This window comes from Doryrhamphus excisus, linkage group LG6 (genome assembly GCF_037039965.1).
Source record: "Doryrhamphus excisus strain RoL-2023G ecotype Guam linkage group LG6, RoL_Dexc_Guam_v1.1, whole genome shotgun sequence".
In the NCBI taxonomy this organism is placed as follows: domain Eukaryota; kingdom Metazoa; phylum Chordata; class Actinopteri; order Syngnathiformes; family Syngnathidae; genus Doryrhamphus; species Doryrhamphus excisus.
The window spans coordinates 901,981-925,149 of record NC_136362.1 but is presented as its reverse complement, the minus strand read 5'-3'; the positions used below and the strand labels follow the sequence as shown (position 1 = coordinate 925,149).

Below are 23,169 nucleotides of genomic sequence, written 5' to 3'. Positions count from 1 at the left end.
ATAGTTAAATACTACTAGATACTATACACAATAACTGAACACGTATAGTTATTCGCCCATATTTCCACACATTTGTTCACTGCTTTCATAATATAGTTTAAGTTTTGTTTTTTTTTTTAATATTTTTAAAATTTAAATTTTTTTATACAATATATAAAATAGATATATATAAAAGATATATATATATATATATTGATTGGATGGTTACCTTCAGGGACCAGTTGAAGTTATTTTAATTTATTTTATTTATTTTTATTTTTTAATTTAAAAATGTTAAAATGTTAATTATTTTTTATTTTTTATTTTTTATTTTTTATTTTTTATTTTTTATTTTTTATTTTTTATTTTTTATTTTTTATTTTTTAAAATTTAAAAATTTAAAAATTTAAAAATTTAAAAATTTAAAAATTTAAAAATTTAAAAATTAAAAAAAATATATTAATTTTTAATTTTTTAAATTTTTTAATTTTTTAATTTTTTAATTTTTTAATTTTTTAATTTTTTAATTTTTTAATTTTTTAATTTTTTAATTTTTTAATTTCAATTTTTTAATAATATAAACATAAGATATATATTTAAATACTACTAGATACTATACACAATAACTGAACACGTACAGTTATTATCCCATATTTCCACACAATAAGTAAGATATGGTAGAACCAGAGAGCAATAAAGAGTGTGGAGTGATTTCTGATTGAGAACAAATTTTGCTTTGTTCAATATTGAAATATTTCTGGCCACCTTATGTTGTATATTTGTAATATGAGGTTTCATATTTTCATATTTTCATCCAGAAATGTATTTTCCTTCACCCTTTCAATGTCTACATTACGTCTATTTGTATTTGCTGGTGTGTGTCCTTTCTGCTGTTAGCAAACAGCATGATTTTAGTTTTATTTAGGTTCAAGGACAATATATTATTATTATTATCAAAGCATCTTTTTAGTGTGACCATTTCTTCTCTGACATTTCTAATGATATGGGATCAATGGGATCGATATTATTGATATCTGTATCGACCCTCCCACTACTCTGCAACAGAGCACGTGTCCAACAGGACTGGGCGGGGCTACACATGTCAACACAACAATCGAGTCAGCGGCATCCCTGCTTAAGTTGTGTCCGGTTAAGAAAGATTAACTTTGTTGACTTAAGTCAGTGTCTATGTGGGCGGAACATACACCAAGATGTCTCCATAGCGAACAGAACGCAAGATGCCATGTTATCTGCGTGCATTTCTCCAGTGCACGGCGTTCGCCTTCGTGTCGTTGCTGTGCGTGTTCACCTCGGAGGACATCCAGGGGAGCCGCCTCAGCGAGCTGACGGTACCCGACGGAGGGAGTCGTGACGTCGGGGACGATGTCAAGAAAAGCCGTGGCTTGGCAGTCCGCGAGGCGAGCTCCGTGCTTGACAGGTGGCTAGTGCTACATAGCTAATGTTAATTACTTTTATATAGTTTTATGTAGAAAAACAACATTATTACTGTAACATTTAAAACTCAGCATGGGAGGTATTTACTATTATTACTATTTTTACGTATGTTTTTGTGCTGCCATTTGTTTACTTTATTGCCGTGTAGTTAATTAGTTGATCTAAATGAAGCAAACGCCATCTGTTACAGCTAGCAAAACTAACAACCATAATCCCCAAACACATAACGTTTAAGGGAGTAAAAAAAGTATGCAAAACCTGGTCTTTATTTATCCTGTCAGGTGTAAATCACAGTCAGGGTCCTACTGGGATCCATGTTGGAGACCACCTGATGATGTTTGTGGACTTAACTTCTTGGAATCCTCATTGAGGTATGACTGATTTTGTGCATATCTCTAAAAATAATTTAATGATAAATGGCTGTATCTGCAATCCATAATTCTTCATATGAAGCCTAATGACTCTGCTCATGGCTTCAGTGCATATAGAGTACAAATATGATTATAATAGATTGTCCTTGAACCTAAATAAAACTAAAATCATGCTGTTTGCTAACAGCAGAAAGGACACTCACCAGCAAATACAAATAGACGTAATGTAGACATTGAAAGGGTGAAGGAAAATTGATTTCTGGGGATCACAATAGATGAAAATATGAGCTGGAAATTTATTTTTTATTAATTTATTAATTAAATTAAATTTATTAATTATTAAATTTATTAATTTATTTTTTTCCCAAATTTATCATTCTATATTTTTCCACTAATATTAAGCAATTAAATTAAATTAAATTAAATTAAATTAAATTAAATTAAATTAAATTAAATTAAATTAAATTAAATTAAATTAAATTAAATTAAATTTTTAATTTATTTTTTTTCAAATTTATCATTCTATATTTTTCCACTAATATTAAGCTAAGCCGGCGAGAGCCTTGTATACATGAAATAACACCCCTATAGTCACCTTTACACTCCTATTTTTTTGTTTACGTTACAAATACAAATAGACGTAATGTAAACATTGAAAGGGTGAAGGAAAATACATTTGTGGGGATCACAATAGATGAAAATATGAAAATATGAAACCTCATATTACAAATATACAACATAAGGTGGCCAGAAATATTTCAATATTGAACAAAGCTAAATTTGTTCTCAATCAGAAATCACTCCACACTCTTTATTGCTCTCTGGTTCTACCATATCTTACTTATTGTGTGGAAATATGGGCTAATAACTATAAAAGCAATCTTCACTCGCTAAATGTACTGCAAAAAAGGTCAGTAAGGATAATTCATAATGCCATAATACAAGGATGAAGAGTCATTTCTGGTTCAAGAGTCTTGAACCAGTCATGATGTGCCATATATATCACTATATTGACACTTACTATGGTACCCATTATGTCATATAAAAAATGTAAAAAATGTAAAAAATAAATTTAAAAATTTTAAAAAATATTTAAAAAGTAAAAATAAAAAAACTTTACTTTTTGGTAAATCTTACCCATTATGTTATTGGATGCTCATATCACCTTGTACTTTGTTACATGACAAAAAATTGAAAAAATTAAAAAATAAATTAAAAAAATATTTAAAAAGTAAAAAATATAAATAAAAAACTTTTATAAAAAAATGATAATAGATAATAAAATAAAAATAAAAATAAAAATAAAAATAAAAATAAAAATAAAAATAAAAATAAAAATAAAAATAAAAATAAAAATAAAAATAAAAATAAAAATAAAATTCAACTATATTAGGAAAGCAGGAAGTGAACAAATGTAACAGTTAGTGATTGTAAATGTACCAGATGGAGGGGTAGGATTTAATAAGCTTTGCTTCTTCCTACTCCTTTTGGACATGTGGAACTGTGAACTGATTATGGGATGCACTCAATTGTAATCTGATGCATGTTCAAATGAAATAAAACCATTACCATTACCAATACCAATACAATAACAACTGATTATGTTGGTCTTATTGTGTGTCGGCTGTTAAGAGACAGGACAGACTCCAAGGGCAAGAAGTGTGATGATGAGAGCAGTCACCTGGCCGTGGTGGCCTGCGGGCCCAGGCTGGAGGAGACGCTCACCATGCTGAAGTCTGCCGTCCTATTCAGTAAAAAGCCTGTGGAATTTTACATCTTCGCCGAAGACCAGCTTCACGACAGCTTCAGAGATGAGGTGAGCATCCTCGCCGTACACAAAACGTTAGTGTTTGCAGCAAAAACAATACTCGCGATGGACATTATGGGCTGTAAATACGGTGGCCGAAAGTCCCAAGGCACCTGACACAGAAATGGTAATGGTAATGGTAATGGTAATGGTAATGGTAATGGTAATGGTAATGGTAATGGTAATGGTAATGGTAATGGTTTTATTTCATTTGAACATGCATCAGATTCCAATTGAGTGCATCCCATAATCAGTTCCCAGTTCCACATGTCCAAAAGGAGTAGGAAGAAGCAAAGCTTATTAAATCCTACCCCTCCATCTGGTACTTTTACAATCACTAACTGTTACATTTGTTCACTTCCTGCTTTCCTAATAAAGTTTTTAATTTTAATTTTAATTTTTATTTTTATTTTTATTTTTATTTTTATTTTTATTTTTATTTTTATTTTTATTTTTATTTTTATTTTTATTTTTATTTTTATTTTTATTTTTATTTTTATTTTTATTTTTATTTTTATTTTTATTTTTATTTTTATTCATTTTTTATTTTTGTCACATACAGAAGTAGGAGGTGATATGAGCATCCAATGCCATAATGGGTACCATAGTAAGTGTCAATATAGTGATATATATAGCACATCATGACTGGTTCAAGACTCTTGAACCAGAAATTATACAAAACACCACAAAACACACGCAAGAGGAAAATGCTGCAATTAGAGATGCACAATATATATATATATTTTTAAACTGATACAGATAACTTTTTGCTTCTCAAAACCAAAATGATACCGATCTCTGATAACTTTGTCATATGATGACCTGATAACTTTTCAGTATGTGGAATCAAACTATGGAATGGATTGAGTAAGGAAATCAAACAATGCACAACGATGAGCCAATTCAAGAAACAATACAAGCAGTTGATGTTTGCTAAATACAAGGATGAACCAGTCATGATAAAAGTTTCTTATTTTTATTTTTATTTTTATTTTTATTTTTATTTTTATTTTTATTTTTATTTTTATTTTTATTTTTATTTTTATTTTTATTTTTATTTTTATTTTTATTTTTATTTTTATTTTTATTTTTATTTTTATTTTTATTTTTATTTTTATTTTTATTTTAGCTTTAACTTTAGCTTTTCAATAGGCTTTACATTCTGAGTTTTTTTTTTCCATTTTCCTTTGAAGCTGCACTCCTGGCCTCAAGATTTTCAGACCAGGTTTAACTTCACCATCTACCCCATCATGTTCCCTACGGAGAACGAAAAGGAGTGGAAGAAACTTTTCAAACCCTGCGCCTCTCAAAGACTCTTCTTGCCAGTTGGTTCATCCAATATATTCCCATATTCCCATATTCCCATCAATGTGCAGAAATAATGCTAAACATTTGCTTTATTGTCCTAGTTGATCCTGACGGAAGTGGACTCCTTGTTGTACGTGGACACGGATGTTCTCTTTCTGCAGCCAGTGGAGGACATCTGGGCCCTCCTTGCTGAGTTCAATGCAAGCCAGCTGGCCGCCATGGCTCCAGAGCACGAGGAACCGCGTATCGGGTGGTATAATCGCTTCGCTCGCCACCCTTACTACGGCCGGACTGGTGTCAACTCGGGGGTGATGCTCATGAACATGACACGCCTCAGGGAAACTTTTTTTAAGGTAGGTCGGATTTGGTCAGGGGTCGGCAACCCGCGGCTCTTCAGCCGCTTTGTTGTGGCTTATGGGACACACCAATTGTTATGTTATGTTATTGTTATGAACGTTGTTACGCCCAAGAATTATGTTACCGATTTAGTGACACCTTGCCATGCAGCAGCAGCTAGCCGGCTAACGACTAGCTTCAGCACACTCTGGCTCACAGTAATGGATAGAAAACCACAAAACGATGGAAAAAAATGACAACGTTATTAAAAAATGCATTTTTCATACAATATAGGGCGTATTTGCATTGGTATATGTTTGTTAGCTAAATTAAGGTTGTACTTATGTGGATCACAGCTTTTGTCTTGACTCCATGTCAAATCCTACCCCTCCATCTGGTACTTTTACAATCAGTAACTGTTCCATTTGTTCACTTCCTGCTTTCCTGTTTTATTTTATTTTATTTTATTTTATTTTATTTTATTTTATTTTATTTTATTTTATTTTATTTTATTTTATTTTATTTTATTTTATTTTATTTTATTTTATTTTATTTTATTTTATTTTATTTTATTTTATTTTATTTTATTTTATTTTATTTTATTTCACATACTGAAGTACGAGGTGATATGACCATACAATGACATGATGGGTACCATAGTAAGTGTCAATATAGACCTAATAAATTTTTATTTTTATTTTTATTTTTATTTTTATTTTTATTTTTATTTTTATTTTTATTTTTATTTTTATTTTTATTTTTATTTTTATTTTTATTTTTATTTTTATTTTTATTTTTATTTTTATTTTTATTTTTATTTTTATTTTTATTTTTATTTTTATTTTTATTTTTATTTTTATTTTTATTTTTATTTTTATTTTTATTTTTATTTTTATTTTTATTTTTATTTTTATTTTTATTTTTATTTTTATTTTTGAGCTAGCTAGTTAGCATGCTATATGCTACGAGCCGCAGCTGTCTCGTGGGCCTCTGTACTGATCCTTTAAGCCTGTGCGTTAGCAATGTGGTGCAAACAAAGAATAATATGAGCGCAAACGTGACTATAAGGGTCCTGTGTCATGCCTACGGGACTCGAACAACGGTTAAAACAATATTCTACCATAATATTGTTATTTTATTGACTCGTGGCAGTCGAGTCTACAAGCAGTTAACCTGTTTGGAGGACTAGCTGCAATACCAAGGTTCACCGCTTGATGTCGCTATTGTCATTCCTGATGTTGTTGGCGGTGTTGCTTGTACCTTTTCTAAACTTTTGCTGATGTGTTCTTCTAGAACGACATAACAGACGTTGCACTCAAGTGGAGTGAAATGCTGATGCCGCTTCTTCAAAAGTACAAACTCAACATCACTTGGGGGGACCAGGACCTTCTTAATATCATATTTCATCATAACCCGGGTGTGTGTGCATATACATTTTACGGTACTATTCCCAGTGACTGCGTAGTAAAGTCGAGTACTTCCTGTGTGGTTGCAGAAAGCCTTTATGTGTTCCCGTGCCAGTGGAACTACCGCCCGGACCACTGCGTGTACGGCAGCAACTGTCAGCGGGCAGAGGAAGTGGGCGTCTTCATTCTTCATGGTAACAGGGGGGTGTACCACAACGAAAAGCAGCCATCTTTTAAAGCCGTCTACCAGGCCATCCAACAGGTATGAGACACTTGAAGGCCCCACCGCATAGGACAATTATTCATCCGTACATCCACTACGTCCACACTCATATGAATTCTAATATGTCATATTCGAGGGAAGCCAACCTCCGCCATCATTAGCCAGCTCCCCCCCCGGCCGCCCTTGGGGGTCGCCTTCGATCGCGTGTGCTGATTCCTGCACACTGGTCAACATGAAGGAAAGCGGGGGCGCTTCATTAGCTGGTCTCCATCCATTACTGCCACAGGCTCCGGTTGGCGGCCATTAGGGCGGGGCCAGCGTGCTCGGCCATTAAGTAAACAAGTGGGCTCCGGGATGGAGCGCTCCGCTCTCATCTTTCCTCCGCATCCCTCCTCATTCTTCCTCATTCCTCCTCATCCCTCTCTCTGACAGGGAAAACATGCAAGACACAAGGCAGGCATGTGCTAAAGTATCAGCAATATGACATACAAGTATACCATATAGACTAAAGTATCAGTAATATGACATACAAGTACACCGTATAGACTAAAGTATCAGTAATATGACATACAAGTACACCGTATAGACTAAAGTATCAGTAATATGACATACAAGTACACCGTATAGACTAAAGTATCAGTAATATGACATACAAGTATACCATATAGACTAAAGTATCAGTAATATGACATACAAGTACACCGTATAGACTAAAGTATCAGTAATATGACATACAAGTACACCGTATAGACTAAAGTATCAGTAATATGACATACAAGTATACCATATAGACTAAAGTATCAGTAATATGACATACAAGTATACCATATAGACTAAAGTATCAGTAATATGACATACAAGTACACCGTATAGACTAAAGTATCAGTAATATGACATACAAGTATACCATATAGACTAAAGTATCAGTAATATGACATACAAGTATACCATATAGACTAAAGTATCAGTAATACCACATAAAAGTACACCGTATAGACTAAAGTATCAGTAATACGACATACAAGTATACCATATAGACTAAAGTATCAGTAATATGACATACAAGTATACCATATAGACTAAAGTATCAGTAATATGACATACAAGTATACCATATAGACTAAAGTATCAGTAATATGACATACAAGTATACCATATAGACTAAAGTATCAGTAATATGACATACAAGTACACCATATAGACTAAAGTATCAGTAATATGACATACAAGTACACCGTATAGACTAAAGTATCAGTAATATGACATACAAGTATACCATATAGACTAAAGTATCAGTAATATGACATACAAGTATACCATATAGACTAAAGTATCAGTAATACCACATAAAAGTACACCGTATAGACTAAAGTATCAGTAATATGACATACAAGTATACCATATAGACTAAAGTATCAGTAATATGACATACAAGTATACCATATAGACTAAAGTATCAGTAATATGACATACAAGTATACCATATAGACTAAAGTATCAGTAATATGACATACAAGTATACCATATAGACTAAAGTATCAGTAATATGACATACAAGTACACCATATAGACTAAAGTATCAGTAATATGACATACAAGTACACCGTATAGACTAAAGTATCAGTAATATGACATACAAGTACAAGGTATACACTAAAGTATCAGTAATATGACATACAAGTACAAGGTATACACTAAAGTATCAGTAATACGACATACAAGTACACTGTATAGACTAAAGTATCAGTAATACCACATAAAAGTACACCGTATAGACTAAAGTATCAGTAATATGACATACAAGTACACCGTATAGACTAAAGTATCAGTAATACCACATAAAAGTACACCGTATAGACTAAAGTATCAGTAATATGACATAAAAGTACACCATATAGACTAAAGTATCAATAATATGACATAAAAGTACACCATATAGACTAAAGTATCAGTAATATGACATACAAGTACACCGTATAGACTAAAGTATCAGTAATAGCACATACAAGTACACCATATAGACTAAAATATGAGTAATACCACATAAAAGTACACCGCATAGACTAAAGTATCAGTAATACGACATACAAGTACACCGTATAGACTAAAGTATCAGTAATAGCACATACAAGTACACCTTATAGACTGAAGTATCAGTAATATGACATAAAAGTACACTGTATAGACTAAAGTATCAGTAATATGACATAAAAGTACACCGTATAGACTAAAATATGAGTAATACCACATAAAAGTACACCGTATAGACTAAAGTATCAATAATACCACATAAAAGTACACCGTATAGACTAAAGTATCAGTAATATGACATAAAAGTACACCGTATAGACTAAAGTATCAGTAATACTTAACATAATACAAAACTATGAATATTCCACACATCATCACTAATGTGATTAATCGTGATTAAAAATCAGCCACTACGAGACTTGAGTGCTGAGACTTTAGTCGCCAGCTGTTTTACTGGCGCCCCCATTCCTATTGCTTACGCTTCCGATCTGTTCCCACTCCATCCTCGGAGCGTTGGATGGGAACGCCTCCAGGAGGCCATTCTGAAAGAAACTTTAGATTTTCCTTATCCGGCCCGAGTCTCCCGTCGGCCTCACGCAGCTTTGCAATAAAGGACGCCACCGTTAGCCCAAAAGTGCAGTAAAATCTTTACTGCTGATGCTAGTTAGAGAAGACCACTCACTCCCATTAAAATCAATGCAGGGGTTATTAATGCTGCTTTACAGCCTGCGCCACTCTATCAAACATCATAAAGAAGTAAGCTAACGCCCGCACAAACCGGGTGCCATAAAAGTAATATTGCGGCCTACTTGTGAGAGAGAAGTAAAAGTAAAAGTGTTGTCGTCCAATAAGAACGTCAACACATATGGAGTACTAGTTGGCAGCTGTCATTACGGCTGCTTTGCTAGGACCTTTTTTCCTTGCAATGGAAAGAAAAGTGGACATTCTTTCCCACTGGGGCTCATCATACAGACAATGACTGCACTTCTGACTGCGGTGGTGGTGGTGGTGGTGAACACGACCCCCCCATCGCTCATAATAACACGATTTCAAGTGTGATTCAAGTATTATTAAAGAGATGAGAGTGGTGACACAATTGGTTCATTTGGAGCTCTTCATACATACAAATGTATATCACTATATTGTCATTGTATGGTCATATCACCACGTACTTCGGTATGTGACAAAAAAAACAACAACAAAAAAACCCCATTAAAAAACCCATAATAGATTGTCCTTGAACCTAAATAAAACTAAAATCATGCTGTTTGCTAACAGAAGAAAGGACACTCACCAGCAAATACAACATTGAAAGGGTGAAGGAAATAAAATAAAATAAAATAAAATAAAATAAAATAAAATAAAATAAAATAAAATAAAATAAAATAAAATAAAATAAAATAAAATAAAATAAAATAAAATAAAATAAAATAAACATACAATATGACATACAAGTACACCGTATAGACTAAAGTATCAGTAATGCCACATACAAGTACACCGTATAGACTAAAGTATCAGTAATATGACATAGAAGTACAACGTATAGACTAAAGTATCAGTAATATGACATACAAGTACACCATATAGACTAAAGTGTCAGTAATATGACATACAAGTACACCGTATAGACTAAAGTATCAGTAATATGACATACAAGTACACCGTATAGACTAAAGTATCAGTAATATGACATACAAGTACAAGGTATACACTAAAGTATCAGTAATATGACATACAAGTACACTGTATAGACTAAAGTATCAGTTATATAATATAAAAGTATACCGTATAGACTAAAGTATCAGTAATACAACATGCAAGTACACCGTATAAACTAAAGTATCAGTAATACCACATAAAAGTACACCGTATAGACTAAAGTATCAGTTATATAACATAAAAGTACACCGTATAGACAAAAGTATCAGTAATATGACATACAAGTATACCATATAGACTAAAGTATCAGTAATATGACATACAAGTACACACTGGTATAGACTAAAGTATCAGTAATATGACATACAAGTACACCGTATAGATTAAAGTATCAGTAATATGACATACAAGTACACGCTGGTATAGACTAAAGTATCAGTAATATGACATAAAAATACACCGTATAGACTAAAGTATCAGTAATACCACATAAAAGTACACTGTATAAACTAAAGTATCAGTAATATGATATACAAGTACACCGTATAGACTAAAGTATCAGTAGTAATATTGTGAATAAATAAAATAAAATAAAATAGGAACTCAGGAAGTGAACAAATGTAACAGTTACTGATTGTAAAAGTACCAGATGGAGGGGTAGGATTTAATAAGCTTTGCTTCTTCCTACTCCTTTTGGACATGTGGAACTGGGAACTGATTATGGGATGCACTCCATCTGGTACTTTTACAATCAGTAACTGTTACATTTGTTCACTTCCTGCTTTCCCAATATGTTTTAATTTTTTTTAAAATTAAAAATAAAATTAAAATTAAAATTAAAATTAAAATTAAAATTAAAATTAAAATTAAAATTAAAATTAAAATTAAAATTAAAATTAAAATTAAAATTAAAATTAAAATTAAAATTAAAATTAAAATTAAATCCTTTAATTTTAATTTTAATTTTAATTTTAAAGGATTTAAATTAAAATTAAATCCTTTAATTTTAATTTTAATTTTAATTTTAATTTTAATTTTAATTTTAATTTTAATTTTAATTTTAATTTTAATTTTAATTTTAATTTTAATTTTAATTTTAATTTTAATTAAATCCCTTAATTTTAATTTTAATTTTAATTTTAATTTTAATTTTAATTTTAATTTTAATTTTAATTTTAATTTTAATTTTAATTTTAAGTAATTTTTTAAATTTAATTTTTTTTAATTTTATTTATTTATTTATTTATTTGTTTTTTTATTTTATTTTGTTATGTCCTGAAGTACGAGGTGATATGACCATCCAATGATATACTGGGTACCATAGTAAGTGTCAATATAGTGATATATATTTATTTTATTCTTTATTTTATTTTATTTTATTTTAATTTATTCTTTTTTTTTTTAGGTAATTGCTTATTTTTAGCCTTATGCATTATTTTAGCTATTTGAAGATGAACTATATCAGCAAGTTGAAGTATTTGTGATTTTAGAAACAACGAGTTAGTATGTTCTCTGTAGGCGGCATTATGAATTATCCTTACTGACCTTTTTTGCAGTACATTTAGCGAGTGAAGATTGCTTTTATAGTTATTATCCCATATTTCAACACAATAAGTAAGATATGGTAGAACCAGAGAGCAATAAAGAGTGTGGAGTGATTTCTGATTGAGAACAAATTTTGCTTCTCCTATTATTGTATTATATTGTATTGATATTGTATTTTAATGCATTTTTTACTCAATACTTTTTTTTTCTCTACTGTAAAGCGTCTTGGAGTACTCTGAAAAGCCCTATACAAATAAAATGTATTATTATTATTATTGTTTAGATACAGTAAACCAGGGCATATTTCAGATTAATCATGATTAATCAGTTAAAAATCTGATTAATGGTGATTAAAATCTGTAATCATTTGACAGGCCTAATTGCAACACAATATGTCACATGTTCACCTTCCTCTCCCATCAACAGTTCTCCTTCGGCGACAACATGGAGAGCTCACTGCTTCAGCCGCTGGAAGCGTCCCTGCAGACCAGCAGCCATTCCTACTGCGGACGGGTGAGCCAGCTGTTCACCAAGAGGCTGAAACAAAGTATATCGTCACTCAAGTTTCGGGCTCAGACGTAGCTCCAGAACTCTCCCCTTCTCTCTTCAATTGCCGTTGAAAAACACGTTTTCTTATTTCCTGTCGCAACAATAACAAATTATTGCCGATAAATGATATTATAGTCCCTGGACCAGATCCCGTGTTGCTCCTCCTCCACCAGAGAGACCCACCTGAAGCATCGACACCCTCAGGTGATGCTTCACTCCTCTTCCTGGATCCACCATTACTGGAACGCTTTGTGAAATCAGGTATTCAAATGGTTCCGCTGACTTCTGACGGGGTTTTTAACTCCACGAAAACGACGCCAACGCTGTCCTGATTGAGTCTCATCCTCCCTTGTTTCATCTTTGTACAACAAACACGACAAAACCAAGCACCTGGGGGTGTTTGTGCCCTACTCTGAGACAATATAATCACCTTTTCTTCTTTTGAGTATATGTCAATGGTGTTAGAACATTTACTTTTCAAACATGACATATATTAAAGACATATTAAACACCTAATAATCACAATTATGGCCCGGGTGCCACATGCGGCCCACCAAGCGTTTGAATCCGGCCCGCCAGTTGCTTATCATTATTATTATTATTTATTATTATACGGGAGCCAGGCAACGACATTTGGTTGGCAATTTCACTGCTGTGTTATTGTGCAATGACAATAAGTCTATCTATCCAGCCAGCCACCTCTTAACATGATTAGAGCTCACTAGACATGAAATAACACCCCTATAGTCACTGTGGCACTCGCATCATCCAATGTAGTCGACATAATAACTGAAAATAAGACATAGAAATCCTGTTTACCACCTTCAAAATACACCTTTTAACATGATAAGAGCCCTATAGACATGAAGTAACACCCCTATAGTCACCTTTACACTCCTATTACCCAATATAGTAGACATGATAAGGGAAAATAAGACAGAAATCCTGTTTACCACCTTCAAAATACACCTTTTAACATGATTAGAGCCCTCTAGACATGAAATAACACCCCTATAGTCACTTTTACACTCCTGTCAGAAACTATTACCCAGACATGAGAAAAAAGACATTCAGTATAAGACATAGAAAACCTGTTTACCACCTTCTAAATATGTTTTTCAAGATTTTTAGAGCCCTCTAGACATGGAATAGCACCCCTATAGTCACTTTACACCCCCATTACCCAATATAGTAGACATAATAACTGAAAATAAGACATATAAGACATAGAAATCCTGTTTACCACCTTCAAAATACACCTTTTAACAGGATTAGAGCCCATTAGACATGAAATAACACCCCTATAGTCACCGTGGCACTCGCATCATCCAATATAGTAGACATAATAACTGAAAATAAGACACAGAAATCCTGTTTACCACCTTCAAAATGCACCTTTTAACATGATTAGAGTCCACTAGACATGAAATAACAGCCCTATAGTCACCTTTACACTCTTATTACCCAATATAGTAGACATAATAACTGAAAATAAGACAAAAAGACATAGATATTTTGTTTACCACCTTCAAAATACACCCTTTAACATGATTAGAGTCCACTAGACATGAAATAACACCCCTATAGTCACTTTTACACTCCTATTAGACGCAATTACCCAGACATAAGAAAAAAGACATTCAGTATAAGACATAGAAAACCTGTTTACCACCTTCTGAATATGCTTTTTAAGATTTTTAGAGCCCTCCAGAAATGGAATAACACCCCTATAGTCACCTTTACACTCCCATTACCCAATATAGTAGACATAATAACTGAAAAATAAGACATATAAGACACAGAAATCCTGTTTACCACCTTCAAAATACACCTTTTAACAGGATTAGAGTCCACTTGACATGAAATAACACCCCTATAGTACCGTGGCACTCGCATCATCCAATATAGTAGACATAATAACTGAAAATAAGACATATAAGACATAGAAAACCTGTTTACCACCTTCAAAATACACCTTTTAAAAGGATTAGAGTCCACTAGACATGAAATAACACCCCTATAGTCACCGTGGCACTCGCATCATCCAATATAGTAGACATAATAACTGAAAATAAGACATAGAAATCCTGTTTACCACCTTCAAAATACACCTTTTAACATGATTAGAGCCCACTAGACATGAAATAACACCCCTATAGTCACTTTTACACTCCTATTAGAAACTATTACCCAGACATGAGAAAAAAGACATTCAGTGTAAGACATAGAAAACCTATTTACCACCTCCTAAATATGCTTTTGAAGATTTTTAGAGCCCTCTAGACATGAAGTAACACCCCTATAGTCACCGTGGCACTCGCATCATCCAATATAGTAGAAATAATAACTGAAAATAAGACATAGAAATCCTGTTTACCACCTTCAAAATACACCTTTTAACATGATTAGAGTCCACTAGACATGAAATAACACCCCTATAGTCACTTTTACACTCCTATTAGACGCAATTACCCAGACATAAGAAAAAAGACATTCAGTATAAGACATAGAAAACCTGTTTACCACCTTCTAAATATGCTTTTCAAGATTTTTAGAACCCTCTAGACATGGAATAACACCCCTATAGTCACCTTTACAGTCCTATTACCCAATATAGTAGACATAATAACTGAAAATAAGACATATAAGACATAGAAATCCTGTTTACCACCTTTAAAATACACCTTTTAACAGGATTAGAGTCCACTAGACATGAAATAACAACCCTATCGTACCGTGGCACTCGCATCATCCAATGTAGTCAACATAATAACTGAAAATAAGACATAGAAATCCTGTTTACCACCTTCAAAATACACCTTTTAACATGATAAGAGCTCTATAAACATGAAATAATACCCCTATAGTCACCTTTACACTCCTATTACCCAATATAGTAGACATAATAAGGGAAAATAAGACAGAAATCCTGTTTACCACCTTCAAAATACACATTTTAACATGATTAGAGCCCTCTAGACATGAAATAACACCCCTATAGTCACTTTTACACTCCTGTCAGAAACTATTACCCAGACATGAGAAAAAAGACATTCAGTATAAGACATAGAAAACCTGTTTACCACCTTCTAAATATGCTTTTCAAGATTTTTAGAGCCCTCTAGACATGGAATAACACCCCTATAGTCACCTTTACACTCCCATTACCCAATATAGTAGACATAATAACTGAAAATAAGACATATAAGACATAGAAATCCTGTTTACCACCTTCAAAATACACCCTTTAACATGATTAGAGTCCACTGAGTCCATGAAATAACACCCCTATAGTCACTTTTACACTCCTATTAGACGCAATTACCCAGACATAAGAAAACAGACATTCAGTATAAGACATTGAAAACCTATTTACCACCTTCTGAATATACTTTTTAAGATTTTTAGAGCCCTCTAGACATGAAATAACACCCCTATAGTCACCTTTACAGTCCTATTACCCAATATAGTAGACATAATAACTGAAAATAAGACATATAAGACATAGAAATCCTGTTTACCACCTTTAAAATACACCTTTTAACAGGATTAGAGTCCACTAGACATGAAATAACAACCCTATAGTACCGTGGCACTCGCATCATCCAATGTAGTCAACATAATAACTGAAAATAAGACATAGAAATCCTGTTTACCACCTTCAAAATGCACCTTTTAACATGATAAGAGCTCTATAAACATGAAATAACACCCCTATAGTCACCTTTACACTCCTATTACCCAATATAGTAGACATAATAAGGGAAAATAAGACAGAAATCCTGTTTACCACCTTCAAAATACACCTTTTAACATGATTAGAGCCCTCTAGACATGAAATAACACCCCTATAGTCACTTTTACACTCCTGTCAGAAACTATTACCCAGACATGAGAAAAAAGACATTCAGTATAAGACATAGAAAACCTGTTTACCACCTTCTAAATATGCTTTTCAAGATTTTTAGAGCCCTCTAGACATGGAATAACACCCCTATAGTCACCTTTACACTCCTATTACCCAATATAGTAGACATAATAACTGAAAATAAGACATATAAGACATAGAAATCCTGTTTACCACCTTCAAAATACACCTTTTAACATGATTAGAGTCCACTAGACATGAAATAACACCCCTATAGTACCGTGGCACTCGCATCATCCAATGTAGTCAACATAATAACTGAAAATAAGACATAGAAATCCTGTTTACCACCTTCAAAATGCACCTTTTAACATGATAAGAGCTCTATAAACATGAAATAACACCCCTATAGTCACCTTTAAGCTCCTATTACCCAATATAGTAGACATAATAAGGGAAAATAAGACAGAAATCCTGTTTACCACCTTCAAAATACACCTTTTAACATGATTAGAGCCCTCTAGACATGAAATAACACCCCTATAGTCACTTTTACACTCCTGTCAGAAACTATTACCCAGACATGAGAAAAAAGACATTCAGTATAAGACATAGAAAACCTGTTTACCACCTTCTAAATATGCTTTTCAAGATTTTTAGAGCCCTCTAGACATGGAATAACACCCCTATAGTCACCTTTACACTCCTATTACCCAATATAGTAGACATAATAACTGAAAATAAGACATATAAGACATAGAAATCCTGTTTACCACCTTAAAAATGCACCTTTTAACATGATAAGAGCTCTATAAACATGAAATAACACCCCTATAGTCACCTTTAAACTCCTATTACCCAATATAGTAGACATAATAAGGGAAAATAAGACAGAAATCCTGTTTACCACCTTCAAAATACACCTTTTAACATGATTAGAGCCCTCTAGACATGAAATAACACCCCTATAGTCACTTTTACACTCCTGTCAGAAACTATTACCCAGACATGAGAAAAAAGACATTCAGTATAAGACATAGAAAACCTGTTTACCACCTTCTGAATATGCTTTTTAAGATTTTTAGAGCCCTCCAGAAATGGAATAACACCCCTATAGTCACCTTTACACTCCCATTACCCAATATAGTAGACATAATAACTGAAAAATAAGACATATAAGACACAGAAATCCTGTTTACCACCTTCAAAATACACCTTTTAACAGGATTAGAGTCCACTAGACATGAAATAACACCCCTATAGTCACCGTGGCACTCACATCATCCAATATAGTAGACATAATAACTGAAAATAAGACATAGAAATCCTGTTTACCACCTTCAAAATACACCTTTTAACATGATTAGAGCCCACTAGACATGAAATAACACCCCTATAGTCACTTTTACACTCCTATTAGAAACTATTACCCAGACATGAGAAAAAAAGACATTCAGTGTAAGACATAGAAAACCTATTTACCACCTCCTAAATATGCTTTTGAAGATTTTTAGAGCCCTCTAGACATGAAGTAACACCCCTATAGTCACCGTGGCACTCGCATCATCCAATATAGTAGAAATAATAACTGAAAATAAGACATAGAAATCCTGTTTACCACCTTCAAAATACACCTTTTAACATGATTAGAGTCCACTAGACATGAAATAACACCCCTATAGTCACCTTTAGACTCTTATTACCCAATATAATAGACATAATAACTGAAAATAAGACAAAAAGACATAGATATTTTGTTTACCACCTTCAAAATACACCCTTTAACATGATTAGAGTCCACTGAGTCCATGAAATAACACCCCTATAGTCACTTTTACACTCCTATTAGACGCAATTACCCAGACATAAGAAAAAAGACATTCAGTATAAGACATAGAAAACCTATTTACCACCTTCTGAATATGCTTTTTAAGATTTTTAGAGCCCTCTAGACATGAAGTAACACCCCTATAGTCACATTTACACTCCTATTAGCCAATACAGTAGACATAATAATGTGTTCAAATTGGGTGACCTTGTAACAGATGAGCACTTGTTCCATATTTCATCATCTTGGTTGCTCCATATGGAACCGGATCAAGAAGTGTTTGTCAAGGTTCCCTCTCATCATTGTCGGAGTCTGTCGTTAGATAGTCGGTGGTCGCCGGGGGCAACATCACGATGAACGCCCTTATTTGGTTAATCCTTCTAGAATGCTAGCAAGCTCTCAATTCATTTGGATTGTTCCATTCCAACATTTTGAATTTGCTGTTTTTCCAACCACAAAAAAATCTTTTCTGATGATTTCTTGTACTTCAGGCTCAGTCGAGCTCAGAAATTTCCATTATCCCCCCCCCCCCCCCCCAGATTTGTTACTCCTTCCATGCACATTTTATTATGAAAAGACAATCTAAATGCAAATGAATAAGTTTGCTTTGTGATGTTTCTGTGGGTCTTTGTGGTTAAATGATTAGCACTGCTTGGCTGCCACGAGCGCTAATGACACTTTTTCTGGTGTTTCTGGTGAAATGCATTTTTAGCTGATTCCATATTGTCGTCATAAAACAGGTGTGCGACATCGGTATGAATGTGAGTGTGAATGGTTGTTTGTCTATATGTGCCTCACAATCGGTGGCTCACAATCACAATGCCTGGATTAGCCTGCTGCTGTGTTTAATGTAACTGTCAGGAGCAGATAACAAGGTAATGGGAGGCGTTCATGTGATTGGTTTAGATTACACTAAACACTGGGGCTGCACGGCACAGACCTCAGAGCTAGGAGACCCGGGTTCAATTCCATACTCGGCCATCTCTGTGTGGAGTTTGCATGTTCTCCCCGTACATGTGTGGGTTTTCTCCGGGTATTCCAGTTTCCTCCCACATTCCAAAAAAAAACATGCTAGATTAATTAGCAACTCCAAATTGTCCATAGGTATGAATGTGAGTGTGAATGGTTGTTTGTCTATATGTGCCCTGTGATTGGCTTGGACAATTTGGAGTCGCTAATTAACCTTGCATGTTTTTTTGGAATGTGGGAGGAAACCGGAGTACCCGGAAAAAAACCCATGCATGCACGGGGAGAACATGGAAACTCCACACAGAGATGGCCGAGGGTGGAATTGAACCCGGGTCTTCTAGCTGTGAGGTCTGCGCGCTAACCACTCGACCGCCGTGCCGCCTTATGTATCATGATATCTATGAAAATAGCTAAAATGCTAACATGTTAACATTAGCTTGTTAATAACACTAGCATACTAACTGTTAGCATGTTAACACTCTATGTAAGTTTGGGGGAGGAAACCGGGGAGAACATGCAAACTCCACACGGAGATCGCCGAGGGTGGAATTGAACCCGGGTCTCCTAGCTGTCTGGTCTGCGCACTAACCACACGACCGCCATGCAGCCTTATGTAAAGTAATACCCGTGAAAATAGCTAAAATGCTAACATGTTAACATTAGCTTGTTACTAACACAAGCATACTAACTGTTAGCATGTTAGCACTCTATGTAAGTTTGGGGGAGGAAACCGGGGAGAACAGAGCAGGCAGAGGGTGGAATTGAACCCTGGTCTTCTAGCTGTCTGGTCTGCGCGCTAACCACACGACCGCCGTGCCGCCTTATGTAACGTAATATCCATGAAAATAGCTAAAATGCTAACATGTTAACATTAGTTTGTTAATAACACTAGCATACTAACTGTTAGCATGTTAACACTCTATGTAAGTTTGGGGGAGGAAACCGGGGAGAACATGCAAACTCCACACAGAGATCGCCGAGGGTGGAATTGAACCCGGGTCTCCTAGCTGTCTGGTCTGCGCGCTAACCACACGACCGCCGTGCAGCCTTATGTAAAGTAATACCCGTGAAAATAGCTAAAATGCTAACATGTTAACATTAGCTTGTTAATAACATAAGCATACTAATAGTTAGCATGTTAACATTCTATGTAAGTTTATACTTTAAAAATAGCAACAAAGTGAACTTTAATGTTAGCATGCAAGCAATGCTCGCTGTTAGCATGCTAGTGTTTAATTTTTTTAATTTTTTCATGTAAATTGAGGGAAATTGAGCAAAGTCGGCCATCGGCTAGGGGTGATGGAAAAAAATCGGTATCGGCATCGGCCTGAAAAAACCCATATCGGTCTATTCTTAGTATTTTTAATAAGTACAGAGCAGCGTGAAAAAAAGCAGGTGATTATCTTGGTGAAATGAATGAAATCTGTGCTTATCTGCGTCGCTATTTGGCATATTGATAAAGCCCGGCGGACTTGGCCTTTTATTTTCATAAGCAGTATTAATATTTCTCTCCAGGCTTTTCACATCTCTCCAAATCACAGCCTTTATTCCTCCTTGGCCAAGTGATGGGGGTGTTATTGCTCTGGCTGTCAGTCTCATTACGTCGTCATATCGGAGTCATATTTGCTGGTGAAATGAAAAAAAAACGGTCGTGCGTGTTCTCGCTTTGACGGGTGAATATGAATAGACAGGTTGAATGACATGATGATATCTGTGCGTAGCGCCACCGTCTCGGGGCAACCGAGAACGTATCTCGTCCATCCAAGATCCTCATTGCCCTCCACCGCATTCATTGTGCTCCTTTAATATTTCTTTTTCATTCATTGCCCATAAAGAGATTTTCGCAGGCCTGGCTGATGGGATAATGGCGGTGTAATAAAGTGCACGGCGGAGTTTGTTTAGCAGCACGAGTGCTCCCTACTAGGAATATTTACATACAATCCAGACGTGCCTTCTATTATAATCATGTTCTCTTTGACCCGTAATGTTTCTCCTAACGGTAATGGTAATGGTTTTATTTCATTTGAACATGCATCAGATTACAATTGAGTGCATCCCATAATCAGTTCCCAGTTCCACATGTCCAAAAGGAGTAGGAAGAAGCAAAGCTTATTAAATCCTACCCCTCGATCTGGTACTTTTACAATCAGTAACTCTTACATTTGTTCACTTCCTGCTTTCCTAATATAGTTTTAAGTTTTTTTTAGTTGTAAAAAAATGTAATTTAATTTAATTTTTATTTTATTTTATTTTATTTTATTTTATTTTATTTTATTTTATTTTATTTTATTTTATTTTATTAAAAAAATAAATACAATTATTTATTTTTATTTTTCGAATTTGTCATTCTATATTTTTCCACTAATATTAAGCCAGGCCGGCGAGAGCCTTGTAGACATGAAATAACACCCCTATAGTCAACTTTACACTCCTATTTTTTTTGTTTACGTCACACATGGGACGTCACTACGGGATCACCGGATGTAATGTAATGTAATGTAATGTAATGTAATGTAATGTAATGTAATGTAATGTACAACCCAGCGCTAGCATAGCAAAATAATTAGCCTCTTTACCGTGCCTACACATTCTGTTACTAATTTTAGGCTAGGTTCAATTCCACCCACGGGCATCTCTGTGTGGAGTTGGCATTTGTTCACTTCCTGCTTTCCTAATATAGTTTTTAATGAAGACATTTAATAATAACAATAAATAATAAATAAATAAAAATAAATTAATTTAAATAATTCATAATTAATTGAAATTAATGTAATTAATACATTTAATAATATATATATATTTTTTTAAATTTGTCTGAAGTACGAGGTGATATGACCATCCAATGATATAATGGGTACCATAGTAACTGTCAATATAGTTTAGTCAGTATAGTTTTACAATCAGTAACTGTTACATTTGTTCACTTCCTGCTTTCCTAATTTATTTTTATTTTTATTTTTATTTTTATTTTTATTTTTATTTTTATTTTTATTTTTATTTTTATTTTTATTTTTATTTTTATTTTTATTTTTATTTTTATTTTTGATTTGTTAATAGTTAACAGTGCATGTCCTTTCTGCTGTTAGCAAACAGCATGATTTTAGTTTTATTTAAGTTCAAGGACAATCTATTATTATCAAAGCATCTTTTTAGCTGGTGCGTGTCCTTTCTGCTTTCTGCAATGGCAGGCTTTGCTGTGTGAAAGGTTCTACATCCTGTTTCCTTGTGCCTCTGGTCTTCCCCCACGGATCTGCTAAACAGTTTCTCATCTACGAGCCCACTGAAACATCTCACTTGTCTGGTAAACACCGGCATAGAATTAGTCCTTTCCCCCAATGCTAATGCTGGGTTCATAGCGCGGCCTACGATTGAAGGCACAGTCATGATGTTTTTCAAAGAAACAGCGAGTGTGCTTGACTGTTACACAATGCCGTTCGGATAAATGCGCCTTTTTGTCACATATTCCCAAATGTGGTGGCAACAACGCGGTGACAGAAATCCCACAAAATCCACCCAAAGACAAACAATGGGCGGAGTTTTGGCCAGGTACACCATCCTGTGGAAGGCTGCCGTTATGTAGGACACCCAACCAGAGGGTAAAATCAGCTTCCTCGGGGGTGGGTGGTTGGGGCGGGCGGGTGTCGAGGTGCCGTATCTTCAAACAAACAGCTGCAATCATCCAAGGGGTTTGCGTCGGGAAGAAGACTTTAGATGTCGGTATACATTCCGTGTCTCCTGACAGAATAAAAGCAACTATTCTTGAAAGGGGGGTGGGGGTTGGGGGGGGGGGGGTGCAAGAACTGTGGCAGGAGTGGGCGGCTCCACTGGGGTG

At 34.1% G+C, this 23,169-nt stretch overlaps 1 protein-coding gene across 3 annotated transcripts; it reads left to right on the top strand.

Annotated features, from left to right (window-relative positions):
• Positions 1–1,075: 1,075 nt before the first annotated feature.
• On the top strand, positions 1,076–15,394 carry LOC131137800 (glucoside xylosyltransferase 1-like). 3 transcript variants are annotated; one of them, XM_078791063.1, is made up of 8 exons: positions 1,076–1,417; positions 1,716–1,805; positions 3,438–3,621; positions 4,806–4,937; positions 5,022–5,273; positions 6,550–6,673; positions 6,752–6,924; positions 12,550–15,394. In XM_078791063.1, exons 1-8 carry the CDS (start codon positions 1,218–1,220, stop codon positions 12,703–12,705), a joined length of 1,311 nt encoding a protein of 436 aa, XP_078647189.1. In that variant the 5' UTR covers positions 1,076–1,217; the 3' UTR covers positions 12,706–15,394. The 3 variants fall into 3 exon arrangements, with proteins under 3 accessions (XP_078647189.1, XP_078647190.1, XP_078647191.1); XM_078791064.1 differs by lacking the exon at positions 6,550–6,673; XM_078791065.1 differs by lacking the exons at positions 6,550–6,673; positions 6,752–6,924.
• Positions 15,395–23,169: the final 7,775 nt, after the last annotated feature.